The following is a 25,886-nucleotide window of genomic DNA, read 5'->3' as shown; positions in this document are numbered from 1 at the left end:
TCTGCTTAAACCATGAGCACTCAACACCCAACTGCATTTATTATCCAATCAACATTTCAAAACAACTCTTCTGTTCTAACAATATAGACATTTAGTGACAAAAATCAAGCATCTACAAACTCATATGGGGAAAAGCATCATGATGTATTGTAATTATGCAAGCAGTTGACAGTCAAAATTAATTCCTGGAATCACAGGATCATGGGAGGCTTCCAGTCCAACCTCCTGCTCAGAGAAGGGTCAACACTGAGTCCAGATTTGGTTGCTCAAGTCTCTGCCTTATCATGTCCTGAAAACCTGCAAGGAGATTGTAAAACTCATCTGGGAATCCTACTTCACTGGGAAATGCCAGGTCAGCAGCTGTCCTCTTTCCATTTACCTCTGCTACCCGCAGGTATCCACATCTAGAGATAGCAAGTGGGACATTGAAATGAGTGGGAGTTTTAACTTCGATGTTTCAGCAAATTTCATAATTTCAGCAAAGTACCAATGAAAGCAAAATATCATTGAAAATATATTTGAAGAACAAAATATGATTCTGTACTTACGTATTTTTTCTTGCAAGATAAAAGCTTTTTGTCTATCAATTTTAGCTTCACGCTACATAGAAGCACAACATTTTAAGATGCAGACATAGCTCTTTGAAGCAGATAGGGAAATACATACCACAGTCTACTTTTCCAGAAAAGATTTATTATGCATTTACCTAGTTCCCTACTGGATTTCCATTTGACCTGTTATACCCTGTTTCACATACTCAGCCTGGTGCAGAAATAAACTAATAGAGAAGCAGTTTCCACAGTGATACCCTTTAAGCTGCAGCATTAAGTCAAATCAATCTTGTAGAAAAAGTCTTTCTTCTACATGCTTCTGGATCAATGCGGTATTGGCCATTACTGGAAAGAGCAAAACACACACTAGACTCATTAGAAAATGAAAAATATATGCTTATTGTGTCAGATATTGATAAATTCCACAAAGTTATGGGCCCATAATCTTCATTCTCTCTGTTCAAAATAAAGATGTGGTAACCTTGTTGATATCAAAATAGTGAAATTCCCAATGGCTAGTGAAATTCCCAATGGCAAAACCATGCATCCCATCCATAGTGTCAGAAAATGTTCATAGAGATATTGTGTATCAAAAAATATTCAGGTTGCATCTGCATGCCTTCATTATAAGGAGATGCACGCAGAATTTGGTGCATTATCCAACAAGTTCTGGTTGCTGTACTGTCTTCTATTCTCCAGGGAACATAACGTTTTTCAAAAACATCGTGTACTTTGGTTTTAAGCAAGAAACACAAGAACAGGTTTAGAACTGATGCCTATGAGTCTCCATAGATGTCCCGGAAGAAAAAAGTGTCAGAAATCCTTGTCCCAGCCTGAAAGTTCATCTGGAGGCATTCCCTCTTCAGGTGGATAGCTGTCAAAGTAGCTGTAATCAGTTGGTCCAGACAACTGTGGCATTAAAAACACAAACAGATGGTTATTTATTTCAGAAATTAATTTTTGAAAATACTCTCTTTTCATTATGCATCATTTGTATTGCTACCAGTGCAGGAATTAAAGGCCAGCATGATATGGATCCTTTCTTTCAGTGGATGAAATTCCTTATTCTTTAAAAGCTAAAGATCCAGCAATTAACTTCTACAACAGAAGAAGGCCATTAGCCTCCCAATACAAAAATACTCCCCAAATGTTATGAATCCCTAGATGTCACCCAACGCTCTCTAAAGTTAATAAGAAAACTGGGCCACACTAGGTACAACTTTGATTCAAATTTGTTTAAGATCACATCTACACTCATGGGATAACTTCTCAAAGCAGATCTTGGAATTACTGTTTGTTTTAAGTTTAGCTCAAAGTGAGTTTCAGAGTCTTTACACTCAATCTATTTTCATATTATGTCAAAGATAAGTGGGCCATTTAAAACAGGAATCTTATTCAACGATACACTCTAATACCATAAGAATGCACAAGTTTGTATTGCACACAGTCATGTGAACAGTGCATCTTAATAATGCACCCATATCAGAAAATACATTTTTTCACTGTTCGTCAATAAATCTTCACCACTTATTCTAATATTCTAATAATGGTGAAAATTTAATGCAAACTACACAGGCAGAACAACATTTCCATTATCTAAATGACTTTAAGTTACGTATCGCTTGGATCTATCTTTTCTTCCTTCAATTTTCACTGAACTGGATAGCAATAATAATGCAAGTCCATTTCTGGGAAATTCTGCAGTTGTCCTCAGTTGTTTCTTTTCAGATAAACGCTTCACCTTTATATTAGTAAAGCCTTATGAAACTGAAAACCAAAGCCAATACCTCTCTTTTTAAAGGTGATGCTAATTTCCTCAGTTTCAGACCATCCCAGTTAAAACCATTCAACCACCTGATCAAAAAGAAATGGGAGATGATAGAGAGACAGAGACCGAGAAAGACAAACGGAGTGACTTTTCTGTTAGAAGCACGATATTGTTAAAAACTCAAACACATGCAAGCAAGGGCTCTAAACCATTTTATATGACAACTGCCCATGTGACCTCAGGATTGTTGGAAGGGGGAAACTTGATCACTGTAGTAAGTACAGCCATGCAAAGACATGGAATTCAGCCTCCTTTTCACAACAGGAGAAAATGGACACAAATAGAAGAGTCAAAGCGCTTCTTTTCCGAGGCACAAACTGCAGGGCTTAGAAATCACTCAAATGAAAAGAAAAAGCAGGAAAGGTCTAATCTGCTGTGGACTTTCTTCATTAAAAGAAAGAGGATATAGAGTTAACACTGCTCCAGAGCCTTGAACTCCTATTCTTAAAGAGCAACTGTTTGGTTTTAGATCAAAGAGTCAGGAGGCCTAAAAGGGCAGACATGAATTCTACTGGCATTGACTTCTCATTAATTAACCTAATTAAACTCCTATGTCACTAACCTGTGACAAACAAACGAACAGAACAGTAACCAGGATGTTTCTAGCTGATTTTTGTTTATACTGTTGCCTGCTGTAGTAGCAATTATGCACGGTAGCAATGGAGGTATCTCTTGCAATCTGTCTGGAAGTGCCTGAAGCATCTGAGGTTCTGAACTGGGCTCCAAAATATTAAACATATTTTCAAATTGAAAAGCAATTTTTCTTCTTGGCAGTCTCCTTCACTTACCTGTGCTTCTTAATGTCATTAATTCCATTCCTCAGATTGCCTAATCTTTCTGTAGGGTTCTGCCTTGAAAAAAAAATAGAGAAAAAGAATAAGCATAAGGATTTAAAAAATATTCTTATTTTTGGATAAGAGTGTTTCTGTGTCTTAACTGCTTGCACTGAACAGCTCTGCAGGGAGTAAGGTTGCGTACAACACGTAGTCACATCAAGAGACATAAAGAAGAGTTGCTCACTGCTCCTTTCTTCCAAGTATGGTGAAATGTTCCAGGAAGCCATGACAACGTCACACTGCTGTGAGTAGTTAAATGACGTTTAAAGGAACTTAGCAGTCTGATCTTTAACTTCAGTAGCTCAACCTGCCTATACCTAGGCTCTGTCACAAAGTGTCACTCCTACCTGCAGAGTCTGCGGATCAAATCCTCAGGCCGCCTTGTTATTGTTCTAGGAAAATCCAGTTTTTCAATGCCTTTTAGAATCAAATTGTATGTTGTCATCTGATCAGCCCCAGAGAATGGTGGACTAGAAAAAGAAAGCACATTGTTGCAAGGAACGGCTAAGAGCAAATACTTGAGAATATGTGAAAAACAGCCACTTTCCTGCTTTAACAACCTGCATTTCAGCCTGTTGGAAATGCTTGAAGAGTGTGAAGCTGAGAAACTGCCTATAGGAACCAGAGATACTGCATGATCATGTGTGTATAAGAGTCAAAAAGACATATCATTTTGCAAGTCATTACTGTTTACTATGGAAAGAATAACAAGCTGTTTATTTTAAAAATAAAGTTCTTAAAAACAAATAAACAGAGTAAGAACTTGGAGTAGGGGGCACTTACCTGCCAGTAAGGAGTTCATACACAAGAATTCCAAGGGACCAAAAATCCACACTGAAGTCATGGCCCTTACTCAGAATGACTTCTGGAGCAACATACTCGGGGGTTCCACAGAACGTCCAGGTTTTCTGCCCTGATCCGATCTTTTTTGCAAATCCAAAATCAACCTGATCAAAACCAATAGATACTGCGTAACGGAGAGGTTACTGGGAAGCTTTAAGATCTTCATTGCTTCCACACCTCCTGCAGAGATCTCACAGTCAGCAGTTCATAGCTAAACAATTTCACAGTGTTATTGTGAAGGAGAAAAAAATAATTCCACTGGATAACTGAATGCTATAGGATAATCTCATATATTCTCATGAGTAATTTCCCAAATGATTTTCATTTTGGGTAGAACAGCCCATGCTTTTCTTGAGGACACAAGATTTACAACCCACGGAAAAAGGTGGGTTGCTTGTTATCCTCAGAGTGGATGTCTGAAGCTCTCTAAAGAGTATTGTACTTTTACTGTCAGTCAAATAAGGCAGGAGCTGTTTGTTGTGTTCCTTCTCTACTGTGATAATGTAGAGTCTGTGACTACTTGAGGCCACACCTGGGAAATGTGGTTCCTGCCTTTACATTAACAGTGTGCAGGTACATGAAGATAACACACTGCATCTTACCAATTTTATATATCCTTCAGCATCCAAAATTAAATTTTCTGGCTTCAGGTCTCTGTAGACAATTCCTATGTGATGTAGATAGTCCAAAGCCTCTGTCACACATCCAACACAGAACTTCGTAGTGGGTTCATCAAAACTGCCTCTGAAAGGAAATCATTATCCTTGCAGACAAAATTAACTTCTAAAAATACCTCACTCATTAACCAGAAAACATGTAATACCCAGAATGCTAACAACTTTTTTTGCATTGGCATTCAGTATGTCACTTGTGGTTGAAAATGAACCTTTTCATGGGACAGTCTTTGAATCACTGGATCTTGTAAGTCACTTTGCCTGTTTTGACTATTTTCATTGATACATCATCTCCCACTGCAAAAAAACAGCCTAGACAGGCTTCAAATGCATGGTAACTGACAGTGACATTCAGCCACTGAATGATAACATAGAGCCAAATAACAATGCTGTTTAAAAGAAAAAACTGAGAACAAAGAATCTTTCAACCCATCAAAATGCCATGAGGTATTACAAAGCACATCCTCACTCTAACGAATTTGCCTTAAATGCTTTCTGTTAAACAAAAGGAAACAAGATAATTTGTGTTTCCTCCCTGAAGGACAGTACTTCCAAGTGCAACATAAATCAAGCATTGTGTTGGGACAACAGTGTTGTTAATTTAAAAGACTCTTCAACCAAATTATGATCATATTTCTTGCCGAATTTGCTCTCATGCTAAGAGATTGCATTCGATATCTCTGTATACAGAGAAAAGGCCAGGAGAGACAACCTCTCCTAACTTCCTTGCAGCATCTGCATTTGAGCACTTGTAGAAATGAATCACTCCAGGTCATAATTTTTTATGATTTTTCAAAGACTGCTCTGCTGCTACTTACCTGATAATGTCTTAACTTAGAGCACACTTCACTCATTCCCTTCCCCATATTCCACACATCCGTCTCTAATTGCATTAAAAGGTGCTCTTACTTGTATATGAAGCTTACCTGTCTCTCAGCAAGCTCCACAGTTCCCCTCCAAGGCAAGCCTCCAGCAGCATGTACACATACTTACTGTCCTTGAATGTGCGATACAGCCTGTGGAGGCAAACAACAGCTATTTAGGATGTGCCAGATGAAATGCAAGACCCACAATATCTTTTCTCCAGCACTCATTTATGCCAAGAACTTCATTCTTAATGCTGACCAGTGGGTCAGATTTAAGGAAACCTTCTGGTCAACTTACTTCACAATGAAAGGAGAACATATCTGCTCAAGGATTTTCTTTTCAGAATATATATGTTCTTGTTGTTTGGTGTCCACTACATGTTTCTTCTTTATACACTTCATAGCAAAAGCCACATTTTCATTTTTTACCTTAACCTGTGAATAAAAACGATGAGTACATATGAGATAAAGAAAGAAAAAAATGCCTGTCTGTTCTCAAAAGATATGCCTGACTCTTTCAACACAGAACAGTATTGAAACCAATGACTAGCAAAGGGCAAATTCCAGATTTTCTGCACAACTACTCTGTGTGATTTTCATACAAGCACCAAATCTTTTTAGGGTCCCAGTCTCTACTTGAAAAATGAAGTGAAATGTTCTCTTCACCCATTTTATGTACACCAGACAACACCAGTTTGAATAGGTAATGTATGCTACAACTAGTTTATACCACAATGAGTCCTAATTTCAGTTTAAAATCCCTAAACCCCTAAATCCCTAAACAATACAAATTAACAAAAAGAAGAGTCTGTTTGCGAAGGATGCTTACAAGTGATTTCACATTACACTAAAATACTATCCAAGATGCAAAAAAAAAAAAAGATGGAAGTTAAAACAGGGCTTCCAGAAATTTGAAGTAGCCATTTACAGCTGGTTTAAAAATTAATTTTTAGTTTATTTTCCAGGTGATGCTGTAGAATTCCTAAATTGGCAGTCAACATGTATGGAAATTTGGTTTGTGAAGCATGGCTCAGAATAAAGCAATTGATGGTTTGACTATGACAAAGACTTTATTTAAGACTGAGAACTATTTAAATATGTTTAAAACAAACTCTTACAAGCTCAACCCTTCCGAACCCACCAACACCGAGAGTTGTGACAACTTCTAAATTCTGGAATGGGGAAGAAGGGAACTGGGCTACTTTCTCCTTCAGCTGTATCATCTCCAAAGTCACCTCTTTGGTTGACTGTCCACAGAAGGATCTTCTTCTGCATTAAGACAATTACAATAGGTTAGTGATTTCCTTGCCAGCAAAACATCTCACAGTACCCTAATACTCCTATAAAGAGGAAAAGGAAAAATGGGAAAAAAGGGAAAAGGAAAGCCTTCCTACTCCCTAGTATCATCTTTATTTATTCTGTGCAGAACCACTTTCTTTCTGGACATCATTTAGAAGTAAATTAGAAGTGAAATCATACTGAAATTAATCAAGTACTAACAGTGGTAGTTTTAGCTGGAGCTGATCTGTGATGAGGTTCGTAATGAAGGAGTCAGCTGATAAACTTTGAGCACTCCTGTTGGAGAAACAGTTTCTGCAGATCTGTGTAGCAGTTTTGACAGAATTATCAGAATCAGAAGAACAGCTATAATTCTATACAGGAGAAATACTTATTCGGTTATCATTTCAGCAGTGATTAGATTGAAATCAGAGGCAGATAAACAATAGGTGTGGTCCACAGTTAAAAGCAGACCCCCAAAATAGCACCACTGCTGCACTGAAGCATTAAAAACAAACTTCTTCTGTATCTGATTATTTCTATTTGAAATGTTAATTTATCTTTTGTACAATTATGTGATTCTATTAACACCTTCAGAAGTTGAAGCTGACCTTTAGTGGCTTTAGCCAGTCAAAGAATTTATCATCAGAATGCCAAAGGAAAGTACATCACATGAGCACATTTTCACTTCTTTTCTGTGTTCAGTTTTCTTGGACAGAGTGAGCTCTTCGTTGCAAGTAAATGTACTGAGATCCTCTGTATTCTAATCTTCATAAAAGTTCTTGGACTCTATAAGCATACCCAGACAGTTTCATTCTAGTGATTCCGATCATTCCCAAGGGTTCATCTCCATCAACCACCATCTGTGATTTTACCGATGTATCTCTCTCTTTTTTGTGATTATCTATTAAAAATATATCAAACGAAGGATCTGACTTACTTGGCATGTCGCTTTTCATCAGCTCTGGCCAGATTAGCCACATAACCTTCAAGGTAGGTTTGTAACTCCTCATAAGTTCCAACAGTTTGATTAAATGTTCTAAAACCATCAAAGAAACAGCATAAACTACCATAATATTACAAGAAGAGAGAGAAACCAAAACCCGTGCTGCTGTATCAGGGTTTTACATACTGTTACTTAGCTGGTATACATTTTAAGAGCTTTAACTAAGTGCTAACCTGCTGAAATATCAAACCTGGTTTGCCAGAGGGTAGGGGGACAAATTGCCCAGTCTCCTCAGACCATTTCTCATTACACTGACATAATTCAGAGAAAGAACCCGGAGAAAGTTGGGTTTGCCTTTTTTACATTCTGCCAGTTCTCTTCATTACATCCTCTAACTGTTCCATTTTTTTCCACTTCAGGAAGCGTGCAGCTGGCCTCTGCTGGACAAAATCAGCAATTCGGCTGCACGGTCCCCTTGACAAATGAATGTCCCCTAAACAGGGACACACATGAGCTTTTTGTTGTTCTCTGAGCCAAGGAATAATACTTAACAAATGTGAAACATCATCAGCACGAGGAGAGAAAGAAAAGAATAATTCTAAACTACTCTTAAGCTTCCGTGCTCCTGTGCCTTCCATTGAGCCTCTTTTCATTAGGTGTCTGACTAAAGCATAACTACAAATCAGTGTACCAAAAGGGTAACCACCTGTCCAGTATTCACTTAAGAAAACATTGTGATTGAGCCCACACAGAAGTCACCTTTTATTGTTGATCTACTGAAGAAGAATGTAAGTTTTCCCTTAAGGCACAGCATAATACTTACTCTCTATCTATAACGAGGCACTCCACATCGTATTCATCTGCAATAACGTTTGCTGATCTGACATCATCACTAAGAATTGACAGAAATTAGAAGAATTCAGAACTCATTTTACTGCTCATTTCAGAGCTGATTCTCAGAGATAAAACATTCCACACACCATTCTCTATTCAATCATCCAAATAAGTATTCATAGAAAGGACCATAAAGGTGCCTAGAAACTAATCTATGTATGATTTGATTATTTTGTAAGTACCTTAATCTTCATTTCTGTTGGTTTGTTTTTTTTTTTTTGTTTTTTTTTTTCAGTAGACTCTGTGAAAATACTGCAATTCCCTATCAGTAAAGGTCTTGGTAAGAGATAATTAACATTTAGGCAGCTTAAAATTATTTACAGTACTGATTGTTGCCAAATCAAATACAGACTGCTCACATGTGAAACAACACAATAATCAAGAACTCTAAGAAAAGGTGCAGTTTTCTTCTCTTGGCCCAACTTTTCAGTGACTGTTTTATGTCAATATATATTTGGGAGTTTATTGTACATTATTCATATTTGTCATCTTATAGAAAAGCTTAGTATAAAATATTTTACATCCTATGTAAATTTAACCATTCAGTTTGTTGCTAAGAAGAAAGACCTATCAAGGTCTTAATGAAACCTGTGAGATATGAGTGTTACAACCTCCCTGAAGGCCAGCAAAGTGCAGAGAAAAGAAATTAAAGAAAGGGAATGCTCGAGGTACTGAGCACAAAGTAGTTCTCAAATGCTTAGGTTTTTAAAAATTTATTTATTGCAAGCACTATCTATCACAGGTTTAAAATTAAATTAGTGATCACAGGGACTTACTTAGGCAAATCCATCACAAAATTTCTATCAGGAAAAGATCCCCACGAGCAAGAATACAACTGCTCTACCAAAAATTGGATAACATCATGAAAAATAGCAGTATTGGTCCAGATGCGATAAATCAAGACGTTCTGAGAACACATGAAAGTCTGAAAACACATTCCTGGAAGAAGGTACATGGCCCATAGCTCATGTACTCTCTGAACTTCTTTTCTCTTTTTCATGGGCATTGGCACAAAAACAACTATTCTTTCCAGTAACAATTGAACTTATCCATACTAGTAATCATCCAGAGGCTGGAGCAACAAATTCTCGTTACTGCTTTTACTGGAATATAAGCAAAAATGCAGAGAAGAGCAGCACTTGGCTTTTACAGGGAAAACCGAAGGTAAGAGACAGCGTAAGTTTTAAAGTTGTTTCTGCAAAAACCAAAATATTAAGACAAATTCAGCCATTGCCTTCTTGGCTAACACTAGAATTTAAACCAAGATTATATTCAAAACAACCATGATATATATAATCTGACACACGGTGACAGATCAACTGAAATATGATACATCAGGAATCAGTGTGAACTAACCTAATGAGAGCCTTTTCTCCGAAGTAATCTCCTTTATGCAGATTTTTAATCAGCTGAGGCTGTGAGTGATCTGCAGTACTCTGGGTAACCTTTACCTGCAAAGCACAGGAACAAAAATTTAGGAAGGTAGAACTCAAAGCATCCCATGGTTTATTTATTTCATAAAGACATAAAACTCAATTATACTGCCATAAGTTACAAATAAATACAATTTCTACTTCCTCTCAAAACTTAAAACCATCAAACATCCTGCAGTCCCTCTCAGATTTTGCTGAGAAGTGGCAAAAATTAATGTATTTATTATTTCCCATTCTCCAACATTTTCTCCTCACACCTGTTAAAACAGAACAAAATAAATCCCCTTTAAATAAAAAAAAAACAAAACTGAAAAATGCTTCGGTTTCCCAAACTGGGCAGACATCATATGAGTTTGTCTTCTCAGTTAAACAATCTGTAGAAACAGCAACTAACATTTTCCACCTTTACAAATAAATCAGAGAATTTATGAAATAATTTTCACGTTTCATAGCACCTCACATTTTTTAACATCCATTTAGTTTAAAAAATAAAGGCAGAAAAGTTTGTTCATTAGTTTCTCAAAAAGCATTTTATTGTTTCAGTTTAGTTTTCTGATTTGCAAAATCACAGCATAAATTTAAATAATGAATATGTAAAACACAGCTCCTACTGGCATTTGGATTGCAAAATGGTCTCCTTCAGACCTTCAGGAAAGGTTTGCAGAAAGCAACACTCTCATGCTGACATGAAGTTCCTCAAGGGCTTTTTGGTAACTTACCAATTTCAAACACTATCAAAACTGGAGACAACCCATACTGCTGATGTGCACATAGCCATAAAGAACCAAACTCAACCATATCAAACCCAGTCGTACCAGCAAACATCTCCAGACACAGACACAGACACGCTTTGGATATCTAAAATATCTCCTGGCAGTTTATTGATGAAATTCTCCATCTTCGATTCTCTAGAGTCCTCTGCCAGCCTCCACCAATAAAGGCATTTGTATTCTTTATCAGTTTGTTTTATTATATCTTACCTTTCCTTTTGCTATTATGAAGAAGGTATTTCCCTCTTCTCCTTCCCGAATAACATAATCTCCCTTGTCATAGTACTCCTGTTGAGGGGAAAAGAGGGAGATCACATTGCGTGATATGTCGTCAGCCTCTTTGAAAAATCTGATTATTTGCAGAGTTCTCAATATATCTGGATGTGCTATTGATGTCTAACTTCCTATGTACATCACGAATTGTATCCCATAATAATGTACAGGATTCTACTATGTAAAATCAGCATGGTGGCCGATCAGTAACACATCTAAAAGCAGCTTCATCAAACATATTAGCACTGCTGTTATTCGCTACCAACCTGGAAGTCCACTCTGACCAAATCAAAAACACTGCCATATTAAAAAAAAAATTCCTATTTATTTATGTATTTATTTCTACTTATTCATCCTTTGCTATTTTAAAGGCTTACTAAACGTTGTTTAGATAAATCAAACTGTATCTTACCACCTCCAGGCAGTCCATGATCTTGGTCAGTTTATCTTCAGGTAAGTTTTTTAGGAGGGACACGCTACCAAAAAGAAAGCAATGCAAAGCAAAAAAAAATAATAATAATAATATATATATATATTATGATTAACACTGTGATTTATTCTCATCCATGTAATTAGCACAGACACATATTATAACTACCTAAACTGCTGCTGTTGCACAAAATACACAATATACAATATGCACTAACTATTTGGAAGGTTGAAGCATTCTCATCTCCCTTTTTAGATAAAGAAAACTTGTACAATTAGAGAAACGTGGCAAACATTCATCAGTTTGTAAATTAACTATGTATTTTGATTGGGGAAATAACTCTAAGCTCAAAATTCAGTCATTCAGAATCCATTCATTTAAAACCAAGAAATTATAATAATCCAATTATGTATTTCCAAATACATTACAGAGACTGAAAAATCAGACAAAGATAAAAATTTCAGAATTACATTTACAACCATTAAAAGAGAATTCAGCCTCAGTGATGAGTTAGTGAATCTGCTGCTAAGAATGAGAAAATCTCTTGTCCTGAGAACTCTGGCTTGTGAAAGTTCGGATGTCAGCTAGCTCTCCAACTACTGGCTTCAGTACAGAAATACTTAAAGAAATCAAAGATGAAGACAAGATAAAAATACACAAAACTACATTCTATGTGTGGTCGGGCCTGAGATCTCTGTTTGAAACAATATCAGAATGGCTGCGCTTAAAGAAAAAGTTAAAGAAAAGGAAAACATGAAATCAGCTAATGATGGTTTGGAACCTCAAAGCTGGCTTCTTCTGAAGAAAAAGCACCGTACATCTCTCAGTGTACCCTACAGGAAGGAGAAATAATCTACTCCTCTACTGACTTCCCAGTAATTTACATTGGAAAGAGTTCATAAAGAGAGCCATGTAGTTCTCATATTCAAGTCTCCAAGGGATGATGAATATATTACTTAATCTGCACCAGCAGCAAATTAACTTCTAGTCAGAGGATTTCATTAACTTTCCTTATTTAATACATTGTTTTGACTTCGATCCATGTAGCCTTCCTATATGTTTATTCAGTTACTTAAAAGCATTCATTTTGTCAAGCAGATCTTGCTGTTTCCTAATGTAATACAGGATAAAGACAATTAAAATGAGTAAAATGATTCTGTGAATCCTAAAAGTACATCAAAAGAGATCAGTACTCAGATTATTGAGTGCCTAATGCAAAGGCATTAAGGTGCTCTTAACATTATTAAGTACAATGCTATTGTACATCTTACCATGGACCCCAAAACAGTGCTCGGAAACTCAAATGCATTATGTTTACCTTCTAAGAAAGTTTCTGTACTGTTCTTGTCTTGTCTGTGCTGTCACTCTCATGATGTTTTGAAACACTTCTCTGTCCAATGCCCATGTTTTAACATTGGTGATTGCTTTAAGAAAACAAAACAAAGACAGACAAAGACCCAGAAAAATTCATAATGATTCCTCATGATTTGATGGCAGACAGTACAGTATACTGTGGTTTGGATCTATCACTAATTGAGATAATGTATAATTGGTTTTGAGATACACAGTAAGACAGGCATAACACAGGTCAAGAAACTCATGGAATTTCATATAGTGCTATAATCTTCACACATTTCTTCCTCTAACAGTCATTTCTCTAAGGGAATAAAAGGTAATAAAAACAAACCTTACAGATTACTGGTTATCTTTAGAAATGTAATCAAAATATGAATGCAGCAAGCATGCATAAGATCCATCATCAAAGTTGCAAACTATTGAGTGGTCTCGATGTGCAACCATTGACATAATAGACCTTACTGCACTTCTAATTTTTTTGAGCAAAATATGGTGCTTCTATTTAATTTAATCTCTTTAAAAATAAAAAAATAAATAAAAGATGCTGCATCATATTCAGCAGTTTTCCTCCTGTGATGTAATGGAATAAGAGAGTTTTCATGTATGGATTTACTATTTGTGTTCAGTGATGGCATTGTAATGTTCTTCCTCCAGAACAAGATACACAAGAAAGCTAGTGGGGAGGGGTGAGCTTCTGGAGTGATTTTAGGCATTCACATACCATTTCCGTTCAACTATTGGGCAATTTTCATCCTACCTCAAAACCAATTATTGTTAACAAAGGTCTCAAATAGCACGACATCTTACTATGCTGAACCATTACTTTGCAATGCTAACGCTATATAGAAGGCAAAAAAGAGAAGTAGGAAACATATTCAAATGCTAGGATGAAAAATAATCACATTACAGACACTATTCTTTTTATCAGGCAGCCACAAAGAAACAGATTACAAGTGCTTACTCCATCTACATAGCCAGCAATGATTAAGTGCTTATACTAGGTGCAGGGAGAAAGAGCAGAAGCTTTTAAAGCAAACAACTCCTTGTTTTAGTGACTTTGCTCCTTTTTTAAAGCACGCATGAACTCTTCATACTTACTGATGGTTCAAGGTTCCTGCAGATTTAGACAAGAAAAGAAATTAGCTGCCAAACAGGAGTTATTTTTACAGAACAGTGGAAAGTGAAAAAATGAGGATGGGGAATTGAAACCATGTTTGTTCACTTACTGCTTTGTCACAGAATTAAGATGGCAGGCTGGAAAAGGAATCCAGGGATACTGAACAGGTTACTACCCCGTTTTACACAGGAAGATAGATATCTATATCACAGCAACACTGAACTCTGTAGTGGTCAGGCAGTAAATACAAAGCAAGAGTCAGTATTTGTCCTGGAGAAGCAGCATGTCTCACTGAGAAATTCCATCTCTCCCACTACCTCATCAGCGACCCAACTCAATCTTCTCGTGAATGCTATATGCAAATAGACCTTTGTGAGGTGCAGCATCTTAATGACGGAGGATTGTTTGACTGCTCAAGAAGAACAAACCCAAAGAAGGAAGCATGAGCTTACCATGGGTACTTAGGACATGCAGACATCTATTAAATGACAACTTCAAAGACAATCTAGATATAGCAAGGATCTCACAGTAGTACCTACTGTCTTCTTTTTGAGCAATGTTTTTATAAGAAATGTTATGTACCTTTCACAGAAGCCGTCCGTGTGCAGTTGTATAAAATGGCCAGTTCACCAAATGCTGTCCACACAGGTATGGAGGAGAGCAGTTTATTCTGCTGGAAGACTTCCAGTCTGCCCTCTGTCAAAAATCATCAGGTTAGCATGAATTAAATCTGAGCTCTATTGCACATCGTGAAACGAAGAAAAATTAATGCATTTCTGGCTTCACCATTCTCTCAAGTCAAGCCAGGATGGGGACACTGCCTAGAAACACAGGTACAAACCATCAGAAAGATTTATTTCTCTTTTGGATGCTTTGCTAATATACGATTAGGATGTGTAAGGGAAGGAGAGATGAGAGAAACTTTTCAGCACCATGAATAGGCTATGCAGAAGAGCCATTCTAAACCCTGATGGGATAAACTTCAGCTACAACAAAACAGTCTGCAGTGGTTGAGATAGCCTCATGTGTTTTAGACAAATGTATATTAAAACAGAGATCATAGAAGAAATTCCTCTTGAGGCTTGTTTGTTCTTGCAAACTTGCACGTGTATGCGAAGACTGTAAGGGAGAAGGCAGGAAGCTGAAAAACAAGTTACTTTGTCCTTAGAGAAAGGGGCCTTGAGCCTTACCATCAATCTATCAGAAGTAGAAGATAGTCTGAATTTTTTCACTGATGATGGTCCAAAAAAAACCCATTCTGAATGCTTGGACCTCTTCTTTCAATATATGTATCAGCCCCTCAGGAAAGTTCTACTGTGTCAGAAGAAATTCTGTGTGCACAAATCGTGCCTCTTTCCTTCCCCACACCCCATGCTTTTTTTTTCTCTCAAGCACAGCTACCATCAATTTTTCACACTAAACCATCCATTTGTAATTAGAATTAGTAGTTGCCCTCCTCTGAAGATGTTCAAGAACCTGAAATCCGTTTTCTTTAAGTATTCTTCTGTACTCTGTACAGCATAAACTCTAATTCTTAATTCTTGTAATTATAATTATTTTTAAAAAAAGAAACTAGAGAAACAAAAGTCGCAGGTAAAACGTGCATAGCCCTCAGTACGGCCAGCATGAGTACAAATAGCAACATTGCTGTCTCCTGCAAAGATTTCTGAATTACTTTCCTGATTCTGGCAGTTATGCACTGCATGAGCAAGCAATACTCACCTTTGAGGACAAAAATGTGATTGCCTGGCTCTCCTTGTCTGATGACATAGCTCCCCTGCTGGAAGGTCCTCTCGTACATACATTCCACCATCTCTCGGATCTGCTGAGGCTCCAGTCTCTTCAAGAATTGATTTTTATTCAGGGCATCTGTGATGAGCTTCTTCTCACTGTTTTCAATGAACAGCAAAGTTTAATAGATCAAACACAACTGGGTTACATTACTCACCAGGTATTCATTCTTCTCAAAATGTTTCCTCTGATTTCTAACACTGACAACTTGACCAGTATCATGGATGCACATCACAATCCTTGTCACTTGTATGCATCCTACAAGCAGTGCCACCAATGTTCTTGATTTTTTCTTCTGTAGGGATTTGGGTACTACACTGTAAGTACTGTGGTCATGTTTCCTGGCTGGAACTTGGACCTGACTGATCTCTTTTTGGATGGGGTTGCTGCTGGTTGCTGTTATCACCATCCTGCTGTTTCATCCATTTGGACCTTATGGGACTGTGTCCTGGTTGATTCTTGGCTCATTTTTCCTGAGACAATGTCTCTGCATCGCTTCCTGCAGTAGGAAATGTTGATTTAGAAATGACTGAAAGGACAAGAATGGTGTATTTGCTTTGCTGGTAGAAGATCTCAATGGTTGGATTTTAAAGAGAGAATGTGAGAAAATCAACACTGCCTGAATTGACTGCTAGTGACTGACCAGCTGGGACAGAGCTGACACTGTGTACTCACTGGGCAATCCATGCATTCTGATTGCTCTGGGTCAAGGGCTTCCTCTAAACGCTGCGTAGTGCCTTGAATCCATGCCAGAAACAAATGCAATTAAGCAAATGTTTCACTGAAAGCCTTTATGGACCAACTGAGCAATTCTCTTTTATTGCTAGTGAAAGCTACATTACATCTTCAAGTCCCCTTGTTCCTATTCAGCATGTGTAGACAAGCTGCCCAAGAAAACCAGCACCCTCATGGCCTTCTACAAGCAAACTCCTCTTCCTTGTATTTGTAAAAACAATGCAAGTCTGTCATCAAAACCAGGAAACGTACAAAGTCTACTCAGGGAAATCAGCAATAAACAATTATGGAAATGGGGAATGAAAAGAAAGTACGTTTACCATGTTACTCGCCACTTAATGTCTATAAATCTGTAATGGTAATGACAAGAAGTAAGAAAATAAAATCAAGTAGTTATGGCAAAGACTGCTTAGAAACAGAGATCATAACACGGCTTTTTTTTCTGAAGGCAATGGGGTTATTAGAATAGAGCCTCTAACTTTGTTTTCTACTAAAAATGGCTTTGCTTATTTCATTTACCCTGGCCTGCATCATGCACATTACACCACAATAAAATACAGTAATGGCTCATGAAATTATACTTAAGAACAAGCACTTAAGCTCCCAGAAATACAGAACAGAAGACTGTGCTGCTTTCAGGAAGTGTTGTGATGACCTAGGAGCATCACAGTCATGCCTCGGGCTCTTGACTCAGTTGCTTGCTCATTTCAGATACATCCAGCACAATACACCATTGTTGACTGTTTTTTGAGCTTCCCCTACAGCCATCCTAATTTTGTGATTTGCTAAGAGCGTATACCTCAGGGAGCAATGTTTTCTCACCATCTAGCTTTCTCCTAGTGATGAGAGATTTTGGACACGTGCTGGAAATTACTGGAAGGAAAAGTACTTGCTAAGTGACAAATAGCACCATAGTTTTATTCTCCATCCAATAACGGCTGGTAGCAGCCAGGTCATGATCCTGAGACTGTAATGAAGAAAAAGTTTACATAAGCAGCTTAAATGCTGCTGATCATGATAGCGTGCTGTGCAGGGACACACAAAAGTGGAGGAAAAAACACCACAGGTCATCAGACATTTAAATTAGTAATGCTGTGCAAATGGTAAGATGTTGAATTATTTTCAGACTAAAAGATAAGCTGGAGAGTAATCAGCTTTCAAATACCACTCTCAAGGGGTAAATTCTTTAGGCCTTTGCGAAAACTTTTCAATACCCTATCTTCCATAAAGAGTACACTCATTTTGGAAGCGGGGATGGATTTATCTAACTAGCTCAGGAGATTGCATATACACAAGAATATTCATTCATAGTCTACAGATGAGTCATCATGTGAAGCTTCTAGAGCTTTCATTAAAGCTTTTGTGTTGAGATACTCCCAGTGGGGTATTCCTTTCAAAACCCTGCTCAGTAAATAGCAGAGAACTATGCAATGAGTTTGTACAGCATTAGTACAAAGTAAACATACAAAAATGTATTTGCTATTGCTTTAGCACCATTAATACAAGCCCATATGCAGCTACTTAATAGTCTTTCTAACTGCTGGAGTATGCTCCTGTACTTTCAAGTGAAACCCGGGTATTTTGCCTTTTGTCCCACCAAGAATTAGAGCTGGAAAATTAATAATTATGGAAGATTTCTTGGTAATTTAAGAACAGTGGATAAAATATGAAGTTGAATTTAAGCTTAAAAATGTAAGAAGAGGTAATTTAATCCCTGGTATGATCTAGTGAATACTTAGGATACCCTAGAAAGAATATTTTTTTAAATTCCGTCTTCTCTGACTTACGTCAATGCCCAAGTAATAGGTAGCATGAAAAGGCGATGCTTTGGTTGCACATCCAAATTTATTTTTTTTTTAATTTTGTTTCTCAGTGCAACTTGAGAGGAAACTGTTGTAAAGAACACATGGCCAGCTCCCTAATAGCAAACTCCCTAATGATAATTACAGTGGCAAAATGGATACACATACTAGCACTTGATAATGAAACAAACAATGAGTTCAACTTCACTCTAAAATTATACTCAGGGCAATAGTTAGCAGACAAATGAAAGTTTAGTGGCCACCATAGAAGATGCGAATTCCAATAAAAACTAAAGCACAAATGAAGGAAACTGGGATGTGCTGAACAGAAGGGAATAGAAGGAAAATAATGAGAAGAGTAGGAGAGGTGGAAACAGTGGGGAGGAGAAAGGACAGTGGTCTGTTCTTAGTGCTGTTGCAGTGAATATTAAAACAATTGTTTCCAGGACAGTAAGGCTCAGAATAAATGCAGGAATGGTATATTCTAAACCGCTATGAATCTATGGGAGCCTTACCAGTAATGATGACTATTTTTGAATCGGATTATAAGAAATGAATGGGAGGGGAAATGAAATGTAGTGCTGGACACAATGGATGACAACTTGATGGAGCCTGACAGCTTTTAAGTCTACAGCAGTACAGGTTCAAATGTGCCATGAATGCCTGAAAATCATGAAGACTTGCAAAGCTGAGATGCCTGAGCTGCTGGCTGAATTTCACAGATTCTGGCTATCACCATGTTCAGTCAGGTACTTGGGATTTGCCTAAATTGAAAGGTAAAACAGTAAGGTATGTTTAAGGATTCCAGCCTGAGAACTATCCCCAAGCTGAGCTGCAGTTGCTCGTTCTTTTGGCTTTTGCAGTTGTTGGAAGTGTAATTGGATTCAGAAAGGAAAAACTACAAATAGGTTCCTAAACTGTGACTGTCAGAAGCTGAGGGGCAGGAGGAAGATACTAACAGGATAATCATGCTGTACAAAGCATCTTGTTATGTCTTGCAACAGTGAGTTGATGCTGTGATGACAAAGCTAGTACACAGCTAAGAATTGTGTCCACACAGCACTTGAGCTGAGGCCACCTGCTCTTTTCTAAGCCATCCATAACACAAGAACAAGGATCTGAACCTATGTGATGGCATCCAGCCTTCTGCCCATTAGTGCATCAGAGCAGAGCTTAAGCTGTAAGCTGCAGGCAAACCTGGACCTGAGACTTAGTTTCTGCTTGATAGTAATGACAAATCATGAAGAGGCTAAAAGCTAAAATACAGAGGCCACCCACCACTCAGTCTGAAGCCTGGGACACAGATGATTCTTTGATTCTTTGTTTAAAGTTAAACAATTCCAGCTAGCACCTAACTACCACAGCAACAAAGCCTATACAAAAAAAAAAAAAAAAAAAAAAAAAAAAAAGATGCGTGCTTTAATTGTGATCTCTCAAAAAAGAGACAATATCATTGGGACAGCAATTATATCCTTGCAACACAAACATACAGCCACTCCACAATGAGCTCACCTGGAATCCTTTCGGACTCTTGATTTTTCAAAGGAAAATCTAGCTTGTTTGCTGGAATCATACAGCTGTGTTGTTGGTTCTGCAGATACACCCTCCTTAGCTCCTTTCCTCCTATCAGCGGAGACTTGATTCTTTGGAGTCACTCTGAATGGAGAAGGTTGAAGAGAGTATTCTCCTTGAGTGTTAATAACATCCTGCAGCTTGTTCAGCTGTATGCACTTGTTCTGAAGTTCCTTGGTGAGTTCTGCTATGACCTTAGTCTGCACGGACAGCTGCTCCTGAAGCTCAGCAACAAGACTTTGACCCTCTTGCAACTCTTCATCTTTTCTTTTCAGCTCTTTTTCTAGTTCAAGCACCCTGCTGCAAAGAACATCAACTTGTCCAGTCACGTGGATGCCTAGACCAGGATCCGTTAGAAACTTATAGTTGCTAGCACAACCAAGAGCTAGGTTTGCTACGTGTCTTTCTGGTTGCCTCAGGTGTTTGGGTTTCATAGATGCATTCCCCATTTTGTCCAGAGACCTAGGTGCAAAAAATACATTTGCAGTGTTACTTGGTTACCTGGCCAGAAGGAAAATATTTTTGTTGAATGGTAAGTAATGAATATAAACTATATAACTAGCAACAAAATTTGAAATTACTATAGTAGTAGATTGATTTCACCCTTTTCAGTCCTGAAAGTGAGAGGGATACAGGGAAAAGAAGAGGTGGTGGGTAGGTGGATAGAAAGCAAAAGATCTGATGGCAGCAACTTCTTTTTGTCGGTTGAAGAAATATCCAAGGTCCTCTAAGCCCAATACAGACAAAACAAGAATAAAAATATAAGAAGAAAAGTTTGTGCTCTGTTGCTGAAGAATGAAATTTAGTACATGAAAAGAAAACGCTATGGTTCCTTTTCTTCACTGAGGTCATGGATTACACAAACTCAACCACTGGGTGCACATCTATCTGGCATAAAGGATCTGCTATTCAGTAAGGATGTGCATAAATGATGTGTTTTTTAAAACAGCCATACTGATCAGAGCAAGGATCTGACTGTCTCCAGCTGTGTCCAAAAGGAGATCCCTACAGAAAAATCATATAGGCTGCTTGATTTATGTGCTGTTCCAAATGTCAGATTTACTGAGTCTAACAGGCATTTTCTTAACCCTTAATGGATCCCTGTTCCTAGTATTCATCCTATTTTTCCCTTCTAACTCCTCCTGTCTGCAGAGATCATGGCAGGGAATCACGTAGGTCTGCTTCTTGCAGTAAGAACTCGTACTTGCCTTTCCAGCAGAAAATCAGGGATGTCAAAGGGTGGAGGAGCCCATTTCAGGAAGATTTCTCTCTCTTATCCTGAAAAGTTCTGTCCTACCTCTTCATCTTAATGTGTACCAGAATTCTTTCCCAGAGTTTGAACAACCTTGCTGTTCTCTAACAACAAATGCAGGGCTGAGCACTTTGGCCTAACGTGTTCCCACCAAGAGCAGGCATCTGGTAGAGTTCCTACAGCTTTCTTAAATGTTTCAAGCTAGCTCAGTCTTGCTGGTGTAACAGCAGGTACTGATACTGAGGAATAATTACTTTTCACAGAGAATTTTTCTTTTCTGTTGTTTACTCAGGAAAAGTGGCCAGGAAAAAAGAGTTTGGATTACTGTGAGGGCACTTGTTCTCCAAACATTTTTTTACAATCAGCAGCTCTCTACAGGTTTCCCAAGTGATACGACTTCTTCCCTTTGGCATATCATTTGTTTTAAGAGGAACAAGATGCATTAAATACACATATTTTGGGAAGAAAAAAAAAAAAACCTAGCAGATTGCTTTTGGGCGTCCAGCATTCAGCTAACCCACAATATGTCAGAAGGAGTCTTAGAGCTATGTCTGCCTACAAATCCCATCTGTGGACCAGAACAGTGCCAGTTTACAGCTTTGAAGAAGCTCAAGCCTAAGGAGCTCTCCACTTGGAAAGAAGAAAAGAGCTTAAGGCTGCATTGCCTTAGTACCACGCAGAGCTGCTGCTCCCAAACACCTGCTCAGGCTCCTGATGAAGTCTGTTAAGACTTCCAACACAGTTCTGCCATGGTTTGCTGCTTTTGACAGGTCAGGAGAGAAGTATTAGACAGTATAGCTCACGTTTCACGTGTAGTTCTCCTTAAAGCAGTCCCTGCTCCTCAGCTCTGGATGCTTGCTGTGACGTGGGGTACCACTCACCTTCTGCTCCGATTTCTTGGTCTCTCCTGGCAGCCGGCTCTTCAGCTCGTCATGAAGTTCATCACTGACAGATCCGTGCTACGGAGGATAATTCAAACAACACACGTATCAAGGTAACACACCGGTTATCTCTGAGGAGCGACCTATGGCACAACCGAAGATCCAAGCTCAGCAGGCAGGCAGATCTAAAGGAGATAAAACTGTTACGACACATAGAGCAGAAATGAAGATTACGGGAAGGCTGTCCTCACACCCAGCAGTCTGCCATAGGAAATGCTGCAGTGGCAGTCACCGCATTCCACAGAAGGCTCTCGCAGGCGTCTAAAACCTTTGAGAAAGGGATGGGGGGAACTCTCCCAGGCGCAGGAGAGCACAGTGTGGAGATGGAACGCAAACAACAGGTCTGCCTTACCTGTCTGTGAGCGATGAGTCAAAGCAGAGCGCGCTCCATCCTCTGACTGCAGCGCAGCGCGCAGCCCGGTTGGTGTGCCGCCGGCCGTGCGGTGCGGCGGGGGCGGGCAGCGAACAGCGGGCGGCCCTGTGAGTGGCCCCGGGGAGGGCGGTGAGGCGCGGCCGGACCCGCGGGCCGCCGTGGCCGGGGCTGTCCCCGCGCTCCTCCCGCCGCCCGCGGCGCCATCTTGCGGCCCCGCTCGGCCAGCGCCGCGGGGGCTCTGCGGAACCTCGCTCGGTGCGGTAGATCCGAGCAGTTCCTGCACAGCGGGGGCTGGAGGCTCGGCTGGTGCAGGTAGGGTGTTACTGCACGCGTGCCTGGATCTCTAATTTTCTCCTCCAACCTTTCTCCTCCCCTTTTGGGAATGTCTGTCTGTCTGTTCACCCCCAGACTGTGTTTCGTCCTCATTGCAAACTCAAACTTGCTGCTGAAGCACTGGAGGAGAAATACCCAAGTCTTTATGTTGTCATGGGAAAAGACCTCCAAGATCATCAAGTCCAAACCTAACCCATTCCCATCATGCCCACTGACCATGTCCCTCAGTGCCACATCTCCACGGCTCTCAAATACCTCCAGGCGCACTGATTCCACCACCTCCCTGGGCAGCCTGTGTCAATGCATCACTGCTCTTTCTGAGAATAAACATTTCCTAATATCCAACCAGAACCTCCCCTGGTGCAACTTGAGGCCATCGCCTCTCATTCTATCACTGGTACCCAGAAGAGAAGGCCAACCTCTGAAATAATGGCTAGTGATTTCTTCACTATCAGCCTGACAGTAATTTCGATGAGTTTCTGATAACCAGAAAGTGTGCAACAACAGTGGGTAGCTCTACTGAATACAAACTCCTGGATAACATAGATTACAACAGAGCTACTGTTGCAGTTTGAAGAACAAGCCCCATTCCCACTATAGTCAAGGGGTAACAATTACATTGAATGAGTTACAAATTTCTTTTAGTCCTGTTCACTTCATTGTTAGCAAAGGGTCACATTTTAAACAAACCCACTGGAGATAGCACCACTGATTCCAAACACAGCTTGTAGAACTTAAAAGATGTGGAAAGAGATGCTTTAGGAAGCTGAACTGGCAAGGAAATACTTCAGAGCACGGCAATGCAACAATATTCCCAGAAATCCCATTCTGCCTTTTTCTAAAAATTCCTAGTACGTGTTACAGAATGTTTTATTAGTGTTTCAGGGTGGCAGTATGAGTGGGTTACAACTAGGAACACTCGGTTCAGTATAGGTTTGGAATGAACTTGATTTGGTAATAGTTCAAAACCTCCAAAAACTCTTTTTCCTCATTATTTCTTTTAGTTTTTAGCTTTATTCTTCTTTTTTTTTTTCCTTTTGCCTTTTGAATAGGTTAGTGTAGGCACACTATAGACCAAGGTTTTGGAATTGGATTGTTATACAGTGGCATGAGCTGCTTACAGCCATCAAGAATCACAGAATCATACAGGTTGGAATAGTCCTCTAAGATCACCAAGTCCAACAATCAACCCATCACCGTGATGCTCACTAAACGACAGCTTTGTATTCCAGAACAGATGGGAACTGATGGAAATGGAGGAGCTAGAGTGTTGGAGGGTGTTGGCCTCAACAGTCACAATGAGGTTCTGTGCCAGTGTGAAGCTTTAGAAATGGAACAGAACCTTTCACAGATGACGTAAGTGAAAATGGAGAAAGAAGCTACTGATTTATTTTCACCCCTTTTAGATGTCTGATAAATTACTTACAGAAGATATCTGCCAGGCAACTAACTCAGAACCTGGGAAGTGCTGTCCCGCAAACACAGAGAGCCTCCTTGAGAAGTACAGCGGGGAATCTGAGAAACTAAGTCATCCTGAGAACTGTAATGAGCACAAAACAAAGGAACTGTGATAACTTATCAGGCTGGGAAAGTAGAAATCAGCCCAGCTATTGGCTGCTGCATGTGGGAAAGGAGAAGTTAGCCTGCCTTTCTCACAATAAAAGCGAGCTGGAGCTGCAATAGCTTTGAAGCAACTTAGTTTTCACTTTTCATCCTTCCCTGGACAGCATGTGCTAAAAGAAAACTGTGCACTTGTACTGCACAAGCCCTACAGTCTATAATTCCCATTCTCCCATTTGCAAGCTTCTGGGGCAGTGATAAAATGGCATAATACAATGGAAATGTCCTACGTATAATCCTTTCCATTTGCAGTGCTACCTGTTATCAAGAACTGGATCAGATTTACAATCATAAAGTTATGAGGAGCGTGAACTTGAAAATAAGGAGCTTTAGATTGTGCCTCGCTTTTGCAGAGCTCACATTTTGAAGCAGAACAAACTAGGCATTTTAAAGATATAATTTCTTTTCCTTTCAGACAATAGTCAAACAGTTGGGGATGACAGGTTGGTAATGCTACTCCTCCTTTCTAGCTTCTAGACATTTATTTGCATTCTAAGGATTTTACTCTTAACTGCGTGGCTGGTCTGCTGAATCAGTAGTCTAAAAGCATGCCTTTCTACCAATTATCATTCACCAATTTTAATGCTTGAAACAGTATTATTTTATTTAATAAGTGTTGGCTTTAAAAAAAAAAAAAAAACAAACACATGTGAAGTTCAATCAGAGCCTTCTGGCATCAAAATTCTCACATAGTGCTTTCCAGAAATGGCATTTTCTGTGTTCCTAATGTCCTTCCAGAAGCAGTAGGACTCATCTCAGTATAAGAAAACCAAGGCATTTGAGGTTGTTGTTTATCCCCAGCCAGCCTTTCAGAGTCATATTTTCAATACTGAAATGATTTTAGCATGTATTTTTTGATACTTGAAAATTGTGTTGAATTTGGCACTGGAAGTAAAAATGAAATCATCACCTAAACAGAGTGTAAGTATTATGGAAGGTGTATTTGAAAATATTATGGAAAAAAATTGTTTCAATGACTTCATCAAGTTGACCTGGGCCTTACACTTGGGGCATTGTTTCTTGCTAAAGTTTTACAGTTGTAGACATAAAAAGCAATTTTAGCCAAGCTATTATACCTGGTGTTTTTTAACATTGAACCTGTTACAACTCCCTGTTCCACTTCTCCTGCAGCAATTTGTAAAATGCATCTTTATAACAATACAACAGTAGTTTGTCTAAATGCACTGTGTGACTTTAACAATAGCAATCAAATTATGTAAAATGCTACAAGAACATATTCAAGGAAAGCAGCTAGCACTTATGTTACATAGGATATCACTACCATTAACGTTGGTAGAGAGCATATCTTGATTCTGCTCTAGGCAAAATTAGATTGACATAACAAAGCAGCAAAGTCACCCTGAAGTGGATA

The 25,886-nt window shown here is 38.9% G+C and overlaps 1 protein-coding gene across 10 annotated transcripts; it reads right to left on the bottom strand.

Annotated features, from left to right (window-relative positions):
* PRKG2 (protein kinase, cGMP-dependent, type II) lies at positions 126-22,716 on the bottom strand. 10 transcript variants are annotated; one of them, XM_021393686.1, is made up of 20 exons: positions 22,541-22,715; positions 22,129-22,328; positions 19,936-20,457; positions 15,818-15,984; positions 14,678-14,791; positions 12,941-13,046; positions 11,605-11,668; positions 11,130-11,207; positions 10,073-10,167; positions 8,646-8,714; positions 7,817-7,915; positions 6,717-6,867; positions 5,897-6,033; positions 5,659-5,748; positions 4,661-4,802; positions 3,999-4,162; positions 3,563-3,685; positions 3,168-3,230; positions 2,339-2,405; positions 126-1,460 (listed from the first exon to the last, which is right to left on the bottom strand). In XM_021393686.1, exons 3-20 carry the CDS (start codon positions 20,442-20,444, stop codon positions 1,365-1,367), a joined length of 2,334 nt encoding a protein of 777 aa, XP_021249361.1. In that variant the 5' UTR covers positions 20,445-20,457; positions 22,129-22,328; positions 22,541-22,715; the 3' UTR covers positions 126-1,364. The 10 variants fall into 10 exon arrangements, 9 of the variants coding, with proteins under 9 accessions (XP_021249361.1, XP_021249360.1, XP_021249362.1 ...); XM_021393685.1 differs by having other exon boundaries at positions 22,129-22,313; XM_021393687.1 differs by having other exon boundaries at positions 22,129-22,271.

This window comes from Numida meleagris, chromosome 4 (assembly GCF_002078875.1).
Source record: "Numida meleagris isolate 19003 breed g44 Domestic line chromosome 4, NumMel1.0, whole genome shotgun sequence".
In the NCBI taxonomy this organism is placed as follows: domain Eukaryota; kingdom Metazoa; phylum Chordata; class Aves; order Galliformes; family Numididae; genus Numida; species Numida meleagris.
This window is presented reverse-complemented; position numbering and strand designations above follow the sequence as displayed.

Excerpts from the sequence above, each read along its gene's own strand:
- PRKG2 (XM_021393686.1), bottom strand. The coding sequence starts at position 20,444 with ATGGGGAATGCATCTATGAAACCCAAACACCTGAGGCAACCAGAAAGA. Across the intron at positions 6,034-6,716 it reads GGTTCGGAAGGGTTGAGCTT|GTTAAGGTAAAAAATGAAAA; the intron begins GTAAGAGTTTGT and ends TTTTATTCACAG. Across the intron at positions 4,163-4,660 it reads CTGAAGGATATATAAAATTG|GTTGATTTTGGATTTGCAAA; the intron begins GTAAGATGCAGT and ends GGTTTTGATCAG.